Source organism: Emys orbicularis, chromosome 1 (genome assembly GCF_028017835.1).
Source record: "Emys orbicularis isolate rEmyOrb1 chromosome 1, rEmyOrb1.hap1, whole genome shotgun sequence".
NCBI lineage: Eukaryota > Metazoa > Chordata > Testudines > Emydidae > Emys > Emys orbicularis.
In genome coordinates, this window is record NC_088683.1 from 167372656 (window position 1) to 167392974 (window position 20319).

Sequence of the window (20319 nt, forward strand, 5' to 3'; positions counted from 1 at the left end):
GCTGTCTTTACCAAATCTGTCTTGTAGGCAAGCTTCTTACTCTACTGTAAAGATGGAACTGAATCTATACCCTATCTCTCAACAAATACAAGCATTGGCATATGTTGGAATCTGAATCTTAATATCAAGGCTGACCTGAACTCTAATGGACCAAACCAAAACCCCAGAGCTGAATACACCCGCATCCCAAGCCTTAAAATGTTCAAAATCCAGATCTGAATCTTTCAGCTCAGGCCCATCTCTACTCTAAAGCTAGTAACTTACTAGCTGCTTATGGTTCATTGTGAGTAGTTTTTAACGCATAGGGCTTGATCCTACTAAGTGGTGAGAGACCTCAACATCCACTGACTTAAGGTGAGAATGATAACTATTATTTCAGTGATGCTTCTGTCTCCTTATCCCACAAATACTACAGTATAATGGCTACTTTCGAATGATAAGAAAAATAAGAGACTAACTTCAATACATGCACAACTATTTGATGCCATGATATAAATGTCTCAAATTTGGAGAAACATGAATTGGAAAAAACAGATGCTAAAGCCTCAAATTTTAAGACTTCTTGAATTTCTGTACAAATGTCTGGTATTAAAATCAAATACAAGTAAAAGCAAAGGGAAAATTGTAATATATTTACAGAATCTGTAATATAAAAAGATGCAGTCATTTTCTCAAACTGTGTAGTATTGTTGTAATAGCATCATGAAAGAAATCAAGCAGTATATTTTTAGGAGGAATCTTTTATTTGTTTTTAAGCAGAACGATTCATTGGGTGTCTTCAAATGCTGTTCCTGATTGGTTATGTTTTGAACACTTCTCTCTGTTAATACTAAATAAATATGACCTTTGGCATTCCTTTATCAATAGTTTCTCTTTGAATTCAGAGAAGGGATGGAAGTATGCCAGGTTTACAAACATACCAGTTAAAAAAGATAGTGCTTTAATGAAACCTTAAGTTATTATTAAATATTTGTGCCTTTAAAAAAACCACAATAGTTAATAACAAACAAGACGTGCCTGTAATTTTATTTAAATAAAACTGATTTATGCATTGCTGAAGTCTGTCATCTCTTCAATGGAAAGGCTTGATTGCGGAGGGGTGTGTGTAAGTGTGTGTTTTTACAACTCTGATGCCCTCCGAGGACAGAGTTGACTGAGTGGCAACTTCCTGAATGCCAGTTCTGCCTTGATGTCCAGTTCACTTTCCTTGCCGTTCACAGGGATGAAAGAAGGCATTTTGGAGGCAGTGCCACTGGGTCTGTACAAAGCACAAATCCACAAGAGCTGAATACCATGTTAGAGGGGAATGGCAGGCTATGTGTTCTCCTTTCCTGCTCATACCATGCTGCCAGCCAGCAAGGCCACACAGCTGAAGGTCTTTCATCACGTGTTGGAACTGAGGATTCCTTTGCTACTGTGCTTCCAAGTACACACTTGGGCATTTCTCCTGTTATCAACGTCAAATACTTAGAATCATAGAACTGGAAGGACCTCGAGAGGTCATCTAGTTCAGTCCCCTGCACTTGTGGCAGGACTAAGTATTACCTCTACCATCCCTGACAGGTGTTTGTCTAACCTGCTCTTAAAAATCTCCAATGATGGAGACTCCACAACCTCCCTAGGCAATTTATTCCAGTGCTTAACCACCCTGACAGGAAGTTTTTTCTAATGTCCAACCTAAACCTCCCTTGCTGCAATTTAAGCCCATTGCCTCTTGTCCATCCTCAGGGGTTAAGAAAAATCATTTTTTCCCTCCTCCTTGTAACAACCTTTTATGTACTTGAAAACTATTATCATGTCCCCTCTCAGTCTTCTCTTTTCCAGACTAAACAAACCCATTTTTTTCAATGTTCCCTCATAGGTCATGTTTTCTAGACCTTTAATCATTTTTGTTGTCCTTCTTTGGACTCTCCAATTTGTCCACATCCTTCCTGAAATGTGGCACCCAGAACTGGACACAATACTCCAGATGAGGCCTAATCAGTACGGAGTAGAGCGGAAGAATTACTTCTCGTGTTTTGCTTACAACACTCCTGCTAATACAGCCCAGAATGATGTTTGCTTTTTTTGCAATAGTGTTACACTTTTGACTCATATTTAGCTTGTGGTCCACTATGACCTCCAGATCCCTTTCTGCAGTACTCCTTCCTAGGCAGTCATTTCCCATTTCCCATGTGTGCAACTGATTGTTCCTTCCTAAGTGGAGTACTTTGCATTTGTCATTATTGAATTTCATCCTATTTACTTCAGACCATTTCTCCAGTTTGTCCAGATCATTTTGAATTATAATCCTATCCTCCAAAGCACTTGCAACCCCTCCCAGCTTGGTATCGTCCGCAAACTTTACAAGTGGACTCTGTATGCCATTATCTAAATCATTGATTAAGATATGGAACAGAACCGGACCCAGAACTGATCCCTGCAGGACCCCACTCATTATGTCCTTCCAGCATGACTGTGAACCACTGATAACTACTCTCTGGGAACAGTGTTCCAACCAGTTTTGCACCCACCTTATAGTAGCTCCATCTAGGTTGCATTTCCCTAGTTTGTTTATAAGAAGGTCATGCGAGACAGTATCAAAAGCTTTACTAAAGTCAAGATATACCACATCTACCACTTCCCCCCTATCCACAAGGCTTGTTACCCTGTCAAAGAAAGTTATCAGGTTGGTTTGACACAATTTGTTTTTGACAAATCCATGCAGACTGTTACTTATCACCTTAATATTGTCTAGATGTTTGCAAATTGATTGATTAATTATTTGCTCCATTATCTTTCTGGGTACAGAAGTTAAGCCGACTGGTCTGTAATTCCCTGTAATGTCCTTATTTCCCTTTTTATAGATGGGCACTATATTTGCCCTTTTCCAGTCTTCTGGAATCTCTCCCGTCTTCCATGACTTTTCAAAAATAATCACTAATGGCACAGATATCTCCTCAGTCAGCTCCTTGAGTATTCTAAGATGCATTTCATCAGGCCCTGCTGACTTGAAGACATCTAATTTGTTCAAGTAATTTTTAACTTGTTCTTTCCCTATTTTAGCCTCTTCTGATTACCTCATTTTCACTGGCATTCACTACGTGAGATGTCCAATCACCACCAACCTTCTTGGTGAAAACCGAAACAAAGAAGTCATTAAGCACCTCTGCCATTTCCACATTTTCTGTTATTATTTCTCTCCCCTTCCAGTCCCATTGAGTAACGGGCCTACCCTGTCCTTGGTCTTCCTCTTGCTTCTAATGTATTTGTAGAATGTTTGCTCGTTACCCTTTATGTCTCTAGCTAGTTTGATCTCATTTTGCATTTCGTTAAATCTGCTGTGAAAGTGTTCTTAAAACGAACATGTGCTTGGTCATCATCTGAGACAGCTGTAACATGAAATATATGCAGAATGGGGTTAAAACAGAGCAGGAGACATACAATTCTCCCCCCAAGGAGTACAGTCACAAATTTAATTGATGCATTATTTTTTTAATGAGCATCATCAGCATGGAAGCATGTCCTCTGGAATGGTGGTTGAAGCATGAAGGGGCATACGAATGCTTAGCAAATCTGGCATGTAAATACCTTGCAATTCCGGCTACAAAAGTGCCATGAGAACCCTGTTCTCACTTTCAGGTGACATTATAAATAAGAAGCAGGCAGCAGTATCGCCCGTCAATGTAAACAAACTTGTTTGTCTTAGCCCAGAGACTTGGTGTTGGACCATTTAACCTTTACATAATTCTTACTGAATGCTCTAATCTGGTAGAGCTGTCCACTCTAGGGGTTTCCCCCACACCGTGTGGGTTCTCAGACCCTCTGACAGGAAGGTCAGCAGTACTTGGAGGGAGAAGGGGGAGGGGTTCCACAAGAGGCCAAAAAATTAAAAAATGGAGCCAGGTGGCAAGGGCTGAAATTTAAATACTGTTACTGAAGCTGCTGCATCCAGATTATGATGGACCAACCACTTTTTGAGACCATTTATAGCCCTGGGGAAGGGGGAACCCATCAGTCCCTGGGAAAATCACCTTGAATGAGCTGCCTTTCCCCAATTCCTGGCCTCCTGAGGTAAGACAATGGGAGCTGCTCCACATACTGAGGGGTTTCTTCTTCCTCCCTCAGTGCATAGAGCAGGCAGAGTTCCCTCTGCAGATGCTCCTCACCTGGCTCTGCAGCTCCTTCGCTCCAACTAGTCCAGGCAGCTCAGGGACCTGGGGGAGAGAAAGAGAGTGTGTATATGTGTGTGCATGTGAGAGACAGCACGCAGAAACTCCTTCCTGCCATCCACGTGCTTAGGAGAGAGGTGAGAGACTTCCTGCTGCACCCACCCAACCCCACTCAACCTCACACCGCCAGGAGCTGAGAGAGCAGCCAAGGAAGAAGCAGGAGCCCAGTACTGATGGAGCTGCATCGGCATCTGGGGAGAGGTATGTGTTTGGGGCGTGGGGTGTCTGCGAGGGCATCTCTGATGACAGGGTTTGTGGGGGGTGGGAGAAGGGCAAGGTGAAATCAGTGTGTGTGTGGATAGAAAACAGAGCAATTAATAGGGGGCAAAATTATTTGATGTGTATGGGGTGAATGAATTCCTATTTGGGGGTGGCAAAATTAATTGGCGGTGTTTGGCAGGGACATTGACTGATTGGGTGGGGAAGGATGAGGGCTTGTCTACACTATGCAGCTTTTAGCAACAAGACTGTGTCGACACAGTCTTGTCGCTAAAAGTCAGCGTGTGTAAACGGTCTTGCCGACAAAATACTTCCAATCCCGCGAGTGGCGTTAGCTTTGTAGGCAGGAGAGCACTCTTGCTGACATTCACACTGCCACTTGCGTCAGCAAACTTTTGTCTTTCGCGGGGGAGCTTTTTTAAGTACCTGTGAAAGACAAAAGTTTTGTTGACAACTTCACAGTGTAGACATACCCAGAGAATGGAGAAGAGGAGAGAAAGGAAATCTCTTTTCTTCCCTCATCCCCTTCCACCTAATATCCACTTGCCACTCTCCCCCAGTCCACTTCTTGCCTCCATTTCCAGACTCTAACCATTTTTTCTACCCAGGCCATTTTCCTTCCTTTCTTCCCCCCATTTTGTTATATGACAGAGGAGATGTAAAAGGGGCAGGGGGAGGAGACAGCACTCCCTACCTTCATCCAGGGGAGAGGAGCCAGGACTCCTCACAGCACCTACCATACTTACCCAAATTTTAGTTGTGATACTTGTTGATGATGTGATGCAACCTAGCCGGACCAAGTGAGAGTGCCATGATGGGCCCCGTTGGACTGGTTAAGGACTGAGCCAAGGGAGGGCTGCAGAGAAGGACACACCAACCGAGGGTACTGCAAGGGGCCCTGTTGGACTGTTAGAAGACTGAGCCCAGGAAGGGCTGCAGGACACGGAGGATATTTTGGATTTATAGCCCGGAAGGGGTTTGTTTGTTTTGCACACAGACTGCATGTGACTAGGCTGAAGGGCTGAGTCACCGGAAACCCACCTGATGAGGGCAGCGGCCAACAGGGGGCAACATGAGCAGAAGAAATTGAAAAAACAGCAGGCACACATTCACTTGACTGGGGGCGCTTGTGAGAGGTGAATTCACCCCATTACAGTATCAGACTTGGAACCACATTTATTTTTGTACGAATTTTAAGTTATTTTACAGATACAATTAAAAATACAATTTGAAAATAAGCAACCTTTATGTGCACAGTACCTAAAATTATGTGTTCAGCTAACTTTTTTTGAAATTGTCACTGCTAAGGTGTGAACAAGGTAAATGTATATTCTAGAAGGATACTATTATTTGATTGTATTGTACCACTTTAAATAATGAATGACAAAGCATAATATGGTAATAAAAGTAATAATGATAATGACTGGCCAGGGCAGGTTAGGCATTTTAGAACTCACTACTCAAATAATTAAATTTAAGCATAAAAGAGAAATAAAATTATGAAATGCACAGTCAGTCAAAAAATTAAAATAACAGTACTGTAATCCTTTACGAACTTTGAAAGAATAAAATTATAGAGAATATATTGTGCACTGTCCATTTTGACAGGAAGTACCAAGAAGTAAGAACAACAAGAAGAGGAAGAATATAAGGGCTAGTCTACACTAGTCTACACTGTGGCTCCCAGCACTGGTGCACTGTCTACACTGGCGCTTTACAGCGCTGAAACTTGCTGCGCTCAGGAGGGTGTTTTTTCACCCCCCTGAGCGAGAAAATTGCAGCGCTGTAAATTGCCAGTGTAGACAAGCCCTTAGTGTGTGTGTGTGTGTGTGTGAGAGAGTATGTGTGTGTTTGTTGAAGGCAATGTGTGTGGGAGACAGCATGTGTGGGAAACTGTGTGTGCGCCTGAGTGTGTCAGCATGCTGTCTCCTTAAGCCAAGCAAACAGGAGCCTGAAAGCTTGTTCAGTACAGCAGCAACTGCAGCTCCCACTCCTGACCCAGAGGCAGCAGCCCAGACAGGCTCCTTGTCCCCCCCTCCTCCCCCAGCTCAGCAGAGACCAGCTACACCCCGACATCACAGCAGATCCAGATGCAGACTCCCTGTCCACAAGCAGTGTGGCCAGCAGGCTCCATGGCGGGCGGGGGGGAGGGAGGGTCAGAAGCAGGGTGGCTGCAGAGGGCTGTGGAGCAGGGCGGAGGAGGGGCAGTATCTTTCCTCCTGCTGCAAACTTCACTTGAATGTGGTATGAAACTGGAGGTGCCCCCCACCCTCCCTAAATGGCACCCCTCTTTCCTTGTCCTTTTCTGTTTATCCAGCCGCCCCTTCCTTTCCCCTGCCTGTAACACAGGGAGTCCATAAGACTTAATGCCAGGAAAACAGCAGAAAAGTGAGATGCCGCATCAGATGGAAAATGCTCGAAAGGTTTGCTTATATGACCTGGTTTTGGCTGCAGGGGTGTTGTAGCCATGTAGGTCCCAGGATATTAGAGAGACAAGGTGGCTGAGGTAACATCTTTTATTGGACCAACTTCTGTTGGTGAGAGAGACAAGCTTTTGAGCTGACATAGAGCTGTTTTTGGAAAAGGTACTCAGATTGTCACAGCTAACTACAAGGTGGAAGGGGGGTAGCCATGCTAGTCTATATCCACAAAAACAATGGATTGAAGAAGTGGGTTTTTTACCCATGAAAGCTTATGCCCAAATAAATCTGTTAGTCTTTAAGGTGCCACTGGACTCCTCATTGTTAAGGTGGAACAGATTGTTTAGCATAAGTAGTTAACACATATTCTAAGGGACTATTCAAGGTAAAGTGGCCCGTTAACACCCCCACAGTCATAGGACAAAAAAAAGATGAAGGTTAGTGGGTTACAGATTGTTGTAATAAGCCATAAATGAACTCACATAGAAAAATGATAAAAGACAAAAACACCATATCACCCCTGGGTGAACACTTTTCACAAAGCAATCACTTCATATCTGATCTCTCAGTCCTCATCCTCAAAGGAAACCTGCACATTTTCAGAAGACGAGCCTTGAAACTTAAATCCATAACTTTGTAGGGCACTCAAAATAATGGTTTAAATAAAGACACTAGATTTCTGCAGTGTTGCTGTAGCCATGTAGGTCCCAGGATATTAGAAAGACAAGGTGGGTGAGGTAAAATCTTTATTGGACCCACTTATGTTGGGAAGAGAGACAAGCTTTCGAGCTTTTCAAAGTGCTCTGTAAGCTCAAAAGCTGGTCTCTCTCACCAACAGAAGTTGTTCCAATAAATGATATTACCTCACCCACCTTATCTCTGGTTTTGCATGTCAAAACTTCCTTAAAATGGGACTGAGAGGGTTAAATTTTTAAACTTGAAAGTGAGAAAAATAGTTAATAGTTTATCCATCACAAGGAAGTGAATTGATAGTATTATTTTATAGCGGGGCATGTTCAGTGCATACACAAGATGCCTTCAATCCGCTGGGACAGGAGAGCGTTGATTGTGATTATTTTTGGGATAGTGACTGCAGTGCTTTGGATATTATGCATTTGGCAGCTTGTCCTCAGGTATAAAACAGGTAATAAAATATCTTTCTGCTTTATCCAGTTTACAAAAGAATATAATTAATACTGACTGAGTTCTTAGTGCCATCAGCTTCTTGAGCAGGAATGTCTCTTCTCATCATTGTTCTCATCATCCTGTGTTGGTCCCAGGATATTAGAGACACAAGGTGGGTGAGGTAATACTTTTTATTGCTAGGATGACCATATGTACTGTTTTGGACAGGACAGTCCCTTTTTTAAGCCCTGTCCTAGTGGCCCCAACTTTTTTTGTGAAAAGTGGGCATTTGTCCTGTTTGCTCTTGCCAACTGATCAAATGCCAACTTTTGTCAAAAAAGTGGGGTGCTGTGCAGAGGAATCTGTGGGGTGTGAGCAGCGATGCCAGCCCCTTGTAGAGGGGGAGGCAGGGCTCATTGGGTGAGGGGGCAGGCAGGGTTCCAGTGACCCCAGCCTCATGGGGGAGGTAGGCAGGGTTCCAGCGACCCCAGCCTCATGGGGATGGGGCCCTCGGGTGAGTGGCTTGGGCCAGCTCCATGCAGGAGGGTACGGGGGGAGGGGCGAGAGGTGTTACTTCTGTGTTGAAGTAGTTTCTCTTTGGGTATTTGGGTGGCCCATTCCATGATGCGATCTACTCAGGGGCACTGGAATGGGGGGGCCAAGAGGCCCTACCCCTCCCACTTTTGAAAGCGGATGGGCCTGGCCCGTCCACTTTTTGCCACTGGCTCGGCCCCCTGCCCCTCTTCTTGCCCCCTGGCCAGGCCGGAAACTGGAGCCCACATGGGTAAGAGTGGCCTGGGGAGCCTGGGCAGCTGAGGGGAGCTGTGGACCCTCCACCTGCCCTGGGTGAGGGGCCCAAGAGCAGTCCTGGGCTGATGGAGGGTCCATGGCTCCCCACAGCTGCCTGAATGGCTCTTACCCTGGCCCGGCTGTGGCTCTTTGGCCCCACCCCCAGGCCAGGCTGGCAGCCAGAGACGGGTCTGGGTAAGAGCTGCACGGGCAGCTGTGGGGAGCCACAGACCCTCCACCTGCCCTGGGCGGGGAGCCTGGGAATCAGGGACATAGTCTGGGGGCTGCTCTTGGGCCCCCCCACCTAGGGTATGTGGAGGGGCCCAGGCTCCCCAGCCCAGCTCCAGCTTCTGACTTGGCCAGGGGGGTGGGACCTGGGGGGAAGAGGATGGGAAGGGGTGGGGCCACTGTGGGTGCGGGGCCTCGTGCCCCTCCATTTTTAGGAAGAATTCATTGCCCCTGGATCTACTTCTCTGGTGGGGTGTCCTTGTCTGGTGAAGGTGGTTTTAAGTGTGTTAAGGTGTATATCCTGGACATTCTCCTCAGAGCGAATTCTGTGGAATCTGAGTGCCTGGCTGTAGCTTTTTAAATTTAGGCATACCTTCTCTCACCAACAGAAGTGGTCCAATAAAATATATTACCTCATCCAACTTGTGTTGTTGTCATAACATTTAAAGAGGTACTTTAAACTTTCTTTTAACTTTATTCATATGCAATGTTCACATACAGAGTATTTTGTTTGCAGTGCATTTACGCTATATTTAATTCCTATAAAATAGCGTTGCAGAATTATTAGGAAAGTTTCCAAGCCCTGAATGATATTTAACTTGACTGTATTTTTGTCCTCTAAAAACAAACAAAAACAAACCCCCACCATCAGCACCCCAAAAAACAACACACATGCCTTGGGCTAGTGGGCAAATAAAGTTTCATAAGGCTGCAGTAAAATATAGTATACATAATATATACCACATTTAAATAAAATATATGCTTTGTAATAGCTATTTGTTACACTATTTGATTTTTCTATAAAATCTTCCATGACATTTTTAGATTTTGTTGAATATATAAGAATGAATAGATGTATGTATACACACACATACACGTGGGCACATGTGGCCAAGAAAATCAGGCCCATACGTGTATGTGTACTTATGGTTTTTGGTGCAAGCACGTTGTCTTGTACACTGACATTATGCAAAAAATAATGTGTGAGCCCCTACTCAAAAGTTAATACAAATAGAAAGAATCAGACATTGCTTGGTGCCTTAATAGAAAAGGACACAAATGTGATCTGCAGATACCAGCCTTCTAGGAAACCTATGAAAATGTTCAATAAGGAAATTTTCATGAGAATTACCCACGGGAGTGTCAATGGGGAGTGGAAATGCCTAAGAACAAGAGTTGGCATGTAATTATATACCAGTTGATTAACCTTTGTCAAGTATTATCAGCCTCTATGAATTTAACTATTCTGTATTTCTTGGATGTCACTCGGGAAGCTGAAAGTACAACATAATAATCGCCTTCATTCATCAGGGTAAGGAACTCTTTTGTGTGCTTGTGGCTTTGTCTTATTTGGAATTCAGCTATTTGTGGCCAGCAACTGGTGTAGCTGCACTAGTGCAAACCCCAAGTGTAGATAAGAAAAGCTGCAATTTGCATTGGTGCACCTAACTCCTGCTGGAAATTGGAGTGACCAATACAAACCATGGCTTCTTTTTCCACTCCCTACACTTGGGGTTTGCACCAGTACAGCAACACTAGCTGCTGGCAACAAAGGGCTGAAATGGAGCAGGGCTAATCTCAAGCATAGACAAGGCTTTAATTCCTATTTGCTATGGGACTTGGGCATGCTACATATAGTTTAGAGCAGTAATTCTCAACCAGGGCTCCGGAGCCCATTGGAGGGCTGCAAGCAGGTTTCAGGGGGCCCGCCAAGCAGGGCTGGCATTAGACTTGCTGGGGCCCAGGGCAGAGAGCCAAAGCCCCACCTCCTGGGGCTGAAGCTCAGGGCTCCAAGCACTGCCACCCTGGGCTGAAGCCGAAGCCTGAGCAACTTAGTTTCACGGGGCCCCCTGTGGCGTGGGGCTCCAGGCAATTGCCCTGCTTGCTACCCCCTAACGCCGGCCCTGACTTTTATATGCAGAAAAACAGCTGTGGCACAGATGGACTGTGGAATTTTTATAGCATGTTGGGGGGCCTCAGAAAGAAAAAGGTCGAGAACCCCTGGTTTTTAAAACCTTGTCTGGGAGTTTCAGTATTGCCAACTCTCATGGAAGTTGATGTTTTTCTGAGAACTGCAGCTCATGAAATTGTGATTATATGAGAATCTTAGCTTTCATTAAAAAGAAAAATTAAGATTCTAGGCATCATCAGTTAGGAGAAAAGGTTGAAAATGTGAAACCTAAAGGCTCAAAAGGCAAATCAAAAGAACCCCAAATTATTATTTTTTAAATTTCATGATTTTTAAGCCAATGTCATGATTTTGGGGGCCTGTTTTATGATTTTTGAACACTTGGGCTTGGCAATACTGGAGTATTTTATGTCTGCAGAGGGTACTGGTTCCCTTCCCTCAAATAAAAGAGTTTAAAAAGAGAAATGCATGCAAAATGGTGAATTTGGAGACAGAAAATTCTAATCATATGAACAGAGCAGCGAAGCAGGGTTGAAACTAGACAGCAACAAATACGGTTATAGTCCCCATCTTGGATTTGGCAGAATTTGTGGGATTAAGATTTTGATGCAGAATTAAATACGTTTGAAAATTCTTCTAAACTAAGGCAGACACTCTGTGCTAGCTTCTGCTCTTGGCTGCCTGGTTGACGCTGCATGGGAGCTATGTTTGTGCAGAAGCTGAGCTTTTGTCATCATGGCCTTGTGATTTTCTTGTTTTGTTTTAAAATGGTTTGATTTCAGGCTGGAATGTCAGCCTTATCTTTTTTCATTCGTTTTTACAATTTTTGACTAACACAGCCTCAATTAGGCCTGCACTATGCACCCTAGATCTGTGTGCGGATCTACCCTCTGTTCCTGCCCCTTCTATGAATCTATGGAACCTCCCCCTACCACTGCACCTCAGAGAGACCCCTTAACAGGGTTGGGGTTCTATAGGCTGGGATAAGCCAGGAATGGCTGAGTGGGGCTGGGATGATCAGGGATCCTTCACCAACACTGAGGGGAATCTGTTCAAACTTCAATACAGCCTGAGGCTGCACTGACTTCTGAGAAGAGCCTGTCTGGGTTCTTTGTCTACTAGAGCGGTGGTTCTCAAACTTTTGTACTGGTGACCCCTTTCACATAGCAAGCCTCTGAATGTGACCCCCCTTATAAATTAAAAACACTTTTTAATATATGTAACACCATTATAAATGCTGGAGGCAAAGCAGTTTTGGGGTGGAGGCTGACAGCTCGCGACCCCTCATGTAATAACCTCGTGACCCCCTGAGGGGTCCCGTCCCCCAGTTTGAGAATCCCTGTACTAGAGCCTTGCTGCTTGGGAGCCAGGGAGAGCAAAAGGAGAAAATGAATGGAAAGGCAGAGGTCCCTGGCCTCCAGCAGGTGCCCTAAAATGTACAGATTCTGAAGGCTAACCCCACTGCTCATTGCATGACATGTTGTGGGGGAATCAAGCTCCTCAATGCCAATGAAATTATTCAGATCCTGGACAAGTTTTCCTTCCCTTCTGCAGGTTTTTCCATGGGAGAGGCAATCTGGATTTAATGGTTAACATGATGACTAGTAGACGCACTACACAGAGTTGTACTAAAAAAAAGACAGGGTTCCATATTCCTCATGGACATCTGGGTACGACACATCTGAGGGCTTGTCTACACAAACATTTTGTTCACGGCAAGCTGGGTGTAAATCTACCCCACACTAACCTGCCTCAGAGTAACTGTCCACATGGACAGCTTTGTCTTTATAAAGAAAAAAAGGACAGACATTTATTTTTAAAGAAAGCTTAAAGTTTTTAGAACTTCACAGAATGCAACAAATACTGTGGAGCGTCCTGAAATTTCTGTGATCTGTGATTTTTCTTCCATGCCTGATGTTGTCTCTCTCTCTCTCTCTCTCTCTTTTTTTTTTGGTAGGATTTTAATGAATAATTTGCATTCTCCTTCGGGCACACTGTCTCAGCAAGATTGTAAGAGTAGCAGTAGGCTCTTTGCTTGACTGGTCAGGCACTCGGAGAATATATGTTCATGTTATAAATGGGACATGGTTTTATTAGGTTTTGCTAAAAATGCTAGCATGATCAGAAGTGATACACTTGGCAATTCACATAACATGTTCTGAAGTGGTGCATTCATTAGCCTGCTGAGTATAATATACTGATTTAGTATGTATATGTGTCCATGTATCTCACTAATGGCTAGCCTCTTGTGTCTACAATGTAATAAAAAAAGAGTTCCACCAAGCCTCAGAGCCCAGGTCAATTGACTCAGGCTTGGGGGCTCGGGCTGGGCGGGCGGGCGGGGGGGGGGGGGGGGGGGAGGGCTAAAAATAGCAGCGTAACTGTTCTGCTTTGGGCTGGAGCCTGGGTTTTGAGAGTCACCCCCACTCATGGGGTTCAGAGCCCAGGCTCTAGCCCAGGGGCGGGCAAACTTTTTGGCCTGAGGACCGCATCGGGTTTCGTAAATTGTCTGGAGGGCCAGTTAGGGGAGGGGGTCGTGGCCCGGCCCCCACCTCCTATCTGCCCCCCCCCCGGGACTCCTGCCCCATCCAATCCCCCCTGTTCCCTGATGGCCCCTCTGGGACCCCTGCTCCATCCACACACCCCCGCTCCCTGTCCCTTGACCGCCCCCGGACCCCCACTACCCCATCCAACCCCTCCTCTCATTCCTGACGGCCCACCTGGGATCCCTGCCCCATCCAACCACCCCTTCTCCCTGTCCCCTGACTACCCCCGGAACCCCTGCCCCTGACTGCCCCCAGCTGCCCCATCCAACCCCCCCTCCTTCCTGACTGCCCCCCCCGGGACCCCTGCCCCCATTCAACCCCCTGTTCCCCCCCGACCACCCCGATCCCTATCCACACCCCCGCCCCCTGACCACCACCCCAAACTCCCCTGCCTTCTATCCAACCCCCCCTGCTCCCTACCCCCTTACCGCGCTGCCTGAAGCACTAGTGGCTGGCAGCGCTACAGCCGTGCTGCCCAGCTGGAGCCAGGACACGCTGTCGCTGCCGCACAGCATAGAGCACCGGGTCAGGCCGGGCTCTGCAGCTGCGCTGCCCCAGGAGCTCACAGCCCCAGAGCATTGCGCCGGCGGAGCGAGCGAGCTGAGGCTGCGGGGGGACAGCAGGGGAGGGGCCGGGGGCTAGCCTCCCAGACCAGGAGCTCGGGGGCCGGGCAGGACGGTCCCACGGGCAGAATGGGCCCGCGGGCCGTAGTTTGTCCACCTCTGCTCTAGCCCAAGCCTGAATGTCTACACTGCAATTTTTAGCCCTGCAGTCCAAGCTCCACAAGCTGGAGTCAGGTTACCCAGGCCAGCCAGGGCCATGCTGCAGTTCTTTTATTGCAATGTAGATGTATCAAGGGGTATATCTACATTTCAATTGGGAAGTGTGATTTGCACCGTGTCAACATACCTGTGCTACCTTGGCTTGAGCTAGTACCCAAGAATGCAGTGTCTCCGCAGCAGTGTAGGCGGCAGCTACCCATGCAGGAACGCAGGAGGTTGGGCAGAGTTATACTTGGGGTGGCTAGCCTAAGCAGCCACCTGGGCTGCCGTGGGCACACTGCTATTTTGAGGCACTACCTTCAGCAGAGCTAGTGCAGGTACATCTTCACAAGTTGGGACGCACACCTCCCAGCTGAATGTTGACACCTCCTAAGACTGCAACAGCTTGCTACTTACTCAGTCCCGAAGGAATTACTCCTCTAGCTTAATGGTGGGCGTTGGTGGTGCTACGGTTCCTCAGCTTGATTCCAACTGATGCTCAAGGTAGCTTTACACATGTGGCCACTGTGTGTTTGTTACATGAGCATGCATCAAAGTGATTTTTCAATTGCTTTATCATGTTTATTATTGAGCAAAGCCTATTCCTCAGTGAGGGCTCTGTTCATGCCAGATGTTGTGCTCTCCATTTTTCTTGTGGCACTGTTCAAAATGTGTGTCTAGAATTGTTTTCGTTGGAAAAAATTGGATTTTTCTTTTCCCAGTCTCTCATGACTCAAAGATAAATGCAGGGATTGTACTCAAATGCCAGAGACTAGGTGTGGGAATTTATAGCTCCAAAACTGAATGTGAAAATAAAGGGTATTCATGGAAAGTTTTACAGCCTCCTTTATAGTAGGTACTACCAGGTGTCTGTGATAAAACAAACCAGCTGATTCCCTATCTGTGCCCTATACTTCCCTGTCGTATACTCTGATGGACCTGATTACATTGTTCTGGAAGATACAAGTTAAAGAACAGGTGCAGACAGCTAATTCTTGTTATATGACTTTGATGGTAGAGCTCCCCGAGCTGCTCCTTCGGATTGCTCTTCTAGTTGCAGGTTAAAAGAAGACAGTGGGTTTAGTTCTGCTGTCAGTTACACCACTGTAAATCTAGAGTGACGCCACTGAAGTTAGGGGAGTTAACTTGAGATCTAGGAACCAATCTAAAGCCTTTCAATTGATTTGAATGGGAGAGGGATCGGGTCTTTAGAGTGGTGCAATGGAGAGCAGATTTTGGCTCAGTGGGTTTAACCATTAGAAGAGACTGGAACTGAGCAAATATTCTATACAAACTGACTTATAAAAATCTTTCAGCCAAATTCTGCTTTCAATTATACTGGTGTAAACCAGGAGTATTTCCATTGCCTTAATTGGAATTACTCCAGATTTAAAGCAGAGTTTGACCCTGTATTGTTTAAATGTCATAATAATACCTAATTCTTCCATAACATTTTTTATCTATAGATCTGAAAGTGCTTTACAAAGGAGGTCAGTAGCATTATCCCCATTTTACAGAGGGAGAAAATGAGGCATGGGGCGGTAAATGAATTTTCCAGCATCACTCAGCAGGCCAGTGGCAGGGCCAGGAATAGAAAGCCTAAGGCCCTGCAGCCAAGAGCTAGATATTTGTACTTCTCAATACACTGGGACATTTGCTAGTCCTTCCTGCAATCATTTTGCAAGTGGAATTCCTGTGGCTTTGAGGAAGTGCTTATTGCCACTAAATTCCACTGTGCTTTATTAAATGGAACAAATTTTTATTTTGAGCTTACAGTGTATAATGACATTGTAACCAATATATGGATGAGTTTTTTCATATTCTTAGATGTACATGCTTTTCCAGAGTGCAGCTTATGTGAGTCTTGGGTCCTCGTTGCAGATCCCAGAGGTTTCATATATAGTTTCACATTAGATTTTTGTACGTGTAATAGTGCTAATCCTGGAAGGATACAGTAGTGTAGACACAACAACATAGTGGCGATACAACATATAAAGGATTAACATGTGGCCACTTTCTTCTAATAAAATAACCTGTTCTGGTGAAGATATCTGGTTTAAATGCCGGGAATAAGGACAAGTGCTGGAACTGGGACAGGTGTCTCCCAAAACAGGCACACCCACAATGCAAAATCAGCACGACTGTGTAGTTCTATTTGGGTTGGCCACAGCCTCGATGATGCTGGGTTTGCAGGCATACGTGCGTTTTATAAATTACACTCTGCACCCCCAGCTCAACCTAGAACTCTTCTTAGTGATTCTGGTCTGTGCGATTGTCCCCTTGTCTGTAGTATTTCTAGGGCCCTTTACCACCATAGAATCAATGGCTCTCATCTTGCACGGAGCTCCGTGTGGAATCTCAATGAAATCATCCAGGTTCTACACAGGTGCAGGAGCTCACCCATGCGGAGCTCCTTGAAGGATTGGGGCCTAAGCGGGTATGCATACACTGCAGCTGGGAGGGGTGATTTCCAGCCCGGTAGACAGACTTGCACTAGCTCAGCTCAAGCTAGCGTGCTAAAAATAAGTGTGGAGGTTGCAGCATAGGTGGTGGCTCGAGCTACACACCTGAGTCCAAGTCCACCTGACTCCCTGGGTCTGAGCGTGGGTGGCTAGCTCGAGCCTCCGCCAGTGTTATTGCAACAGCCACACTGCTATTTTTAGCATGCCAGCTCAGGTGGAGCTAGCGCACATCTGTCTAGCCGTGCTGGGAATCACACCTCCCAGCTGCAGTGTAGGTGTATCCTAAACGCCTAAGCCATAGACTCTCAGCTTCTCCTGTTGTGGAGGCTCTACAGAACAACCTTTGCCTAAGTTTTTAAGGGAGCCCAAAAGCAGAGATGGGAATCTTCTGCACCATACTCCTGCTACTGATGGCGATATTTTGGCAGGTTGGGGATGGAAATGGGACATCTGTGTCGTATCTGCTGGAATGTGACTCATAGAATATAATGAAAGCATTGTGATGGCTCTTTCATTTGTCAACATTTTTCTTTTTTAAACAGAAACCTCATCCTCATCCTCATCCTCTCTGCTCTGTGGAAACAAGGGAGAGTATAAAAATGGACACTGCTTTTGCACAGAGGAATGGCTAGGACCAAATTGTGAGACAGGTGAGTATGAACAATGTTATTTTTATGAATCAGTCAGAGAAGCTGGGGGTGCTCTGCCTGTTACAGGATCAGATTCTTGGGCAATAATGTTATTCATGTCACCACACAGCCCCCTTTATTGCACTCCAGTTCTCTGGCTCCCAATCAGCACATAGGTCCAGTACAGTGAGGAGTTATTAAAAAAAACAAAAACAAAAAACAAAAAAAACCCCACCACCTCTGTTCACTATACAAAATTTTCTTCCGAACCCCAAAGAGCCAGCCACATTACCCCAGGTCAATATTAATTTGGATCTTACCCCAACTATCATGCTGCCAGGCAATTGTTTAGAATCTAAAACTAAAGGTTTATTAGAAAAGAAACAATAAAAGAACACGAAGAGAAAAACGAACAAGAAGAGAGGTGTTAAATGGTAAAAGCGGTCATATACATAAATAAGACTTCAGAGTCCATATATCAGGTTCTTAGCAGTATTGGCAGTGATGAGCTGCCAAAATCTGAACAACCGGTTCCCTCCTCACCCCACAAGGGGGTCGTGGCCCGCCCCCGCCCCCCGGGACTCCTGCCCCATCCAACCCCCTGTGTTCCTTGACGCCCCCCCCCAGGATCCCTGCCCCATCCACCCCCCTTCCCTGTCCCCTGACTGCCCCCCTCCGCCCCATCCAACCCCGCCTCTCATTCCTGATGGCCCCCCAGGACCTCTGCCCCATCCAACCACCCCTTCTCCCTGTCCCCTGACCGCCCCTGGAACCCCTGCCCCTGACTGCCTGCCACCGCCCCATCCAACCCCCCCCCCTTCCTGACTGCTCCCCCGAGACCCTTGCCCCCATTCAACCTCCCTGTTCCCCGCCCTCTGACCGCCCCGACCCCTATCCACCCCCGACCACCCCCCTGAACTCTCTGCCCTCTATCCAACCCTCCCGCTCTCTGCCTCCTTACCGCGCTGCCTGGAGGTGGCTGGCAGCGCTACAGCCGTGCCACGCCGCCGCCGCGCAGCGCCTGGAGCACCAGGTCAGGCCGAGCTCGCAGCCCCCCTGCTTCCTGCGAATCAGCTGTTCACGCGGGAAGCCTGGGAGGGCTGAGAAGCAAGCGGCGGCTTTGCGTTCAGGCCCAGGGAGGCGGAGGCGAGCTAGGGCGGGGAGTGGTTCCCCTGCGCGCCCCCCCAGGTTACCTGCTGCGGCGCGGGCGGGCCCCCCCCCCCCGCCCCAGCTCACCTCCACTCCGCCTCTGCCTCCCTGGGCCTGAGCACGAAGCCGCCGCACCGCTTCTCCGCCCTCCCAGGCTTCCTGCGCAAACAGCTGATTCGCGGGAAGCGGGGGGGAGGAGGAGAAGCGGGGCGGAGCGTTCAGGGGAGGAGGAGGAGGCCGAGGTGAGCTGGGGCCAGGGAGCGGGGCGGAGAGCTGGAACACCCACAGGATCTGCGCCTAAGGCGCCACTTTTGGATAATGTGCTCAAGGAGAGCAGCCGCTCCCCCTGCTCCCCCCCAGCTACGCTCCTGAATCACTTTCAACTTACCGGTTGTTTAATTTAGAAGCCCTTTTAGAACCGGTTAGACAATTTAACAACAAGTTCCCGCGAACCGGCTCCAGCTCACCAGTGAGTATTGGTGAGTTTGCTGGCTTGTAGAGTCCCTCTGCAACACACCCAAAGCTTGGATAGGTCATTCAGTCCTTTGTTCAGGGCTTCAGTTTGTAGAGAAGTTACTCCAGAGGTGAGAAGCAGGACTGAAGACAGAATGGAGAAGATGCAGATGCCTTTTATATCCTTTGCCATGTGCCTTGTACTTCCTTTGTCCCAAACAAAAACTCACAGCACATGGGTTCTTGCAGTCCCCTGTCAGCGGCGACTCCAGGCACCAGCGCTCCAAGCGCATGCCTGGGGCGGCAAGCCGTGGGGGGCGCCCTGCCGGTCCCTGCGAGGATGGCAGTCAGGCAGCCTTTGGCGGCTTGCCTGCGGGAGGTCCGCTGGTCCCGCGGCTTCGGCGGCAAATTGGTGGCAGGTACGCCGAAGCCACGGGACCGGCGGACCTCCCGCAGGCAAGCCACCGAATCCGCGGGACCTGGGACCAAAGGCAGCCTGCCTGCCATGCTTGGGGCAGCAAAAAAGCTAGAGCCGACCCTGCCCCTGTTCACAGACACGACCCTACCCTACATGTCCTGCTGACTCATAGGTGTAACCCCTGCCTTCTCTCAATGGGTTCATTGTTTAGCTGATTGCCTTTGATAGGCCATCAAGCATACTGGATAGTGCTGATGCCAATCTGTCTGGGGGTTTCACCCACAAACAGCACCAGTTTGAAATACAGATATATCACACACATTTGTAATTCACAATACAAAGACAAGACAAGGTTATCATACTCGGCAAATCACAACATTTTCACTGATACCTTCCACAGTATATCTGGTGAGATTCATTGCAATCTTATAATATTGATATCAATAATATCATAAAGTCTCACATTATTTCATACAGCATCACACTTCCCCCATGCAAAATTGATGCAGAAAGGGGTGCAGTGTCCTAGACACTGCTTAATGCATCACAGTAATTCTCATTCTTGATTATGTATTATTACAGCTTTCAGTTCAACGTCAGAATTATCGGTGTATAACAAATGGTTTATCAAAATCATGTTTTACTATAACAGGCTTTTTCTTAGTAAGGTTTATTGTGGATGTAGCAATGTTACTGAATCCCTTTACAAACCCATGGTAATATTTGGTTAGATCAACAGTGAATTCTACCTTCATATCTTGCTAGGAGTTCTTGAAAATAGCTAATTTATCCCTACAAACTCTGGCCAGGTGTATCCTCTATGCAAACACCTATAGGCAAATCTCCCCTCCATCCTCCTACCCCCATCTCTGACAGCAAGGTAATTTGCATCTACCCAGACACTAGCTTTCAAATTCTCATCTGTTATCTATTCCAAGGCTGGACTCTTTCTTAAAGAGATACCATCCATTTTCTCTAGCCTTAGAAGCAGGGTGCTGTT

At 46.8% G+C, this 20319-nt stretch overlaps 1 protein-coding gene across 1 annotated transcript in view; it reads left to right on the forward strand.

The window, feature by feature from the left end:
- The first annotated feature begins 7882 nt into the window (after positions 1 to 7882).
- Positions 7883 to 20319, forward strand: part of ADGRG7 (adhesion G protein-coupled receptor G7) — a 53473-nt gene continuing 41036 nt past the window's right edge. Inside the window, exons 1-2 of the mRNA XM_065423582.1 lie at positions 7883 to 7994; positions 17213 to 17320. Coding sequence (XP_065279654.1) covers positions 7883 to 7994; positions 17213 to 17320 — 220 coding nt within the window. The remainder of the gene's footprint in view (positions 7995 to 17212; positions 17321 to 20319) is intronic.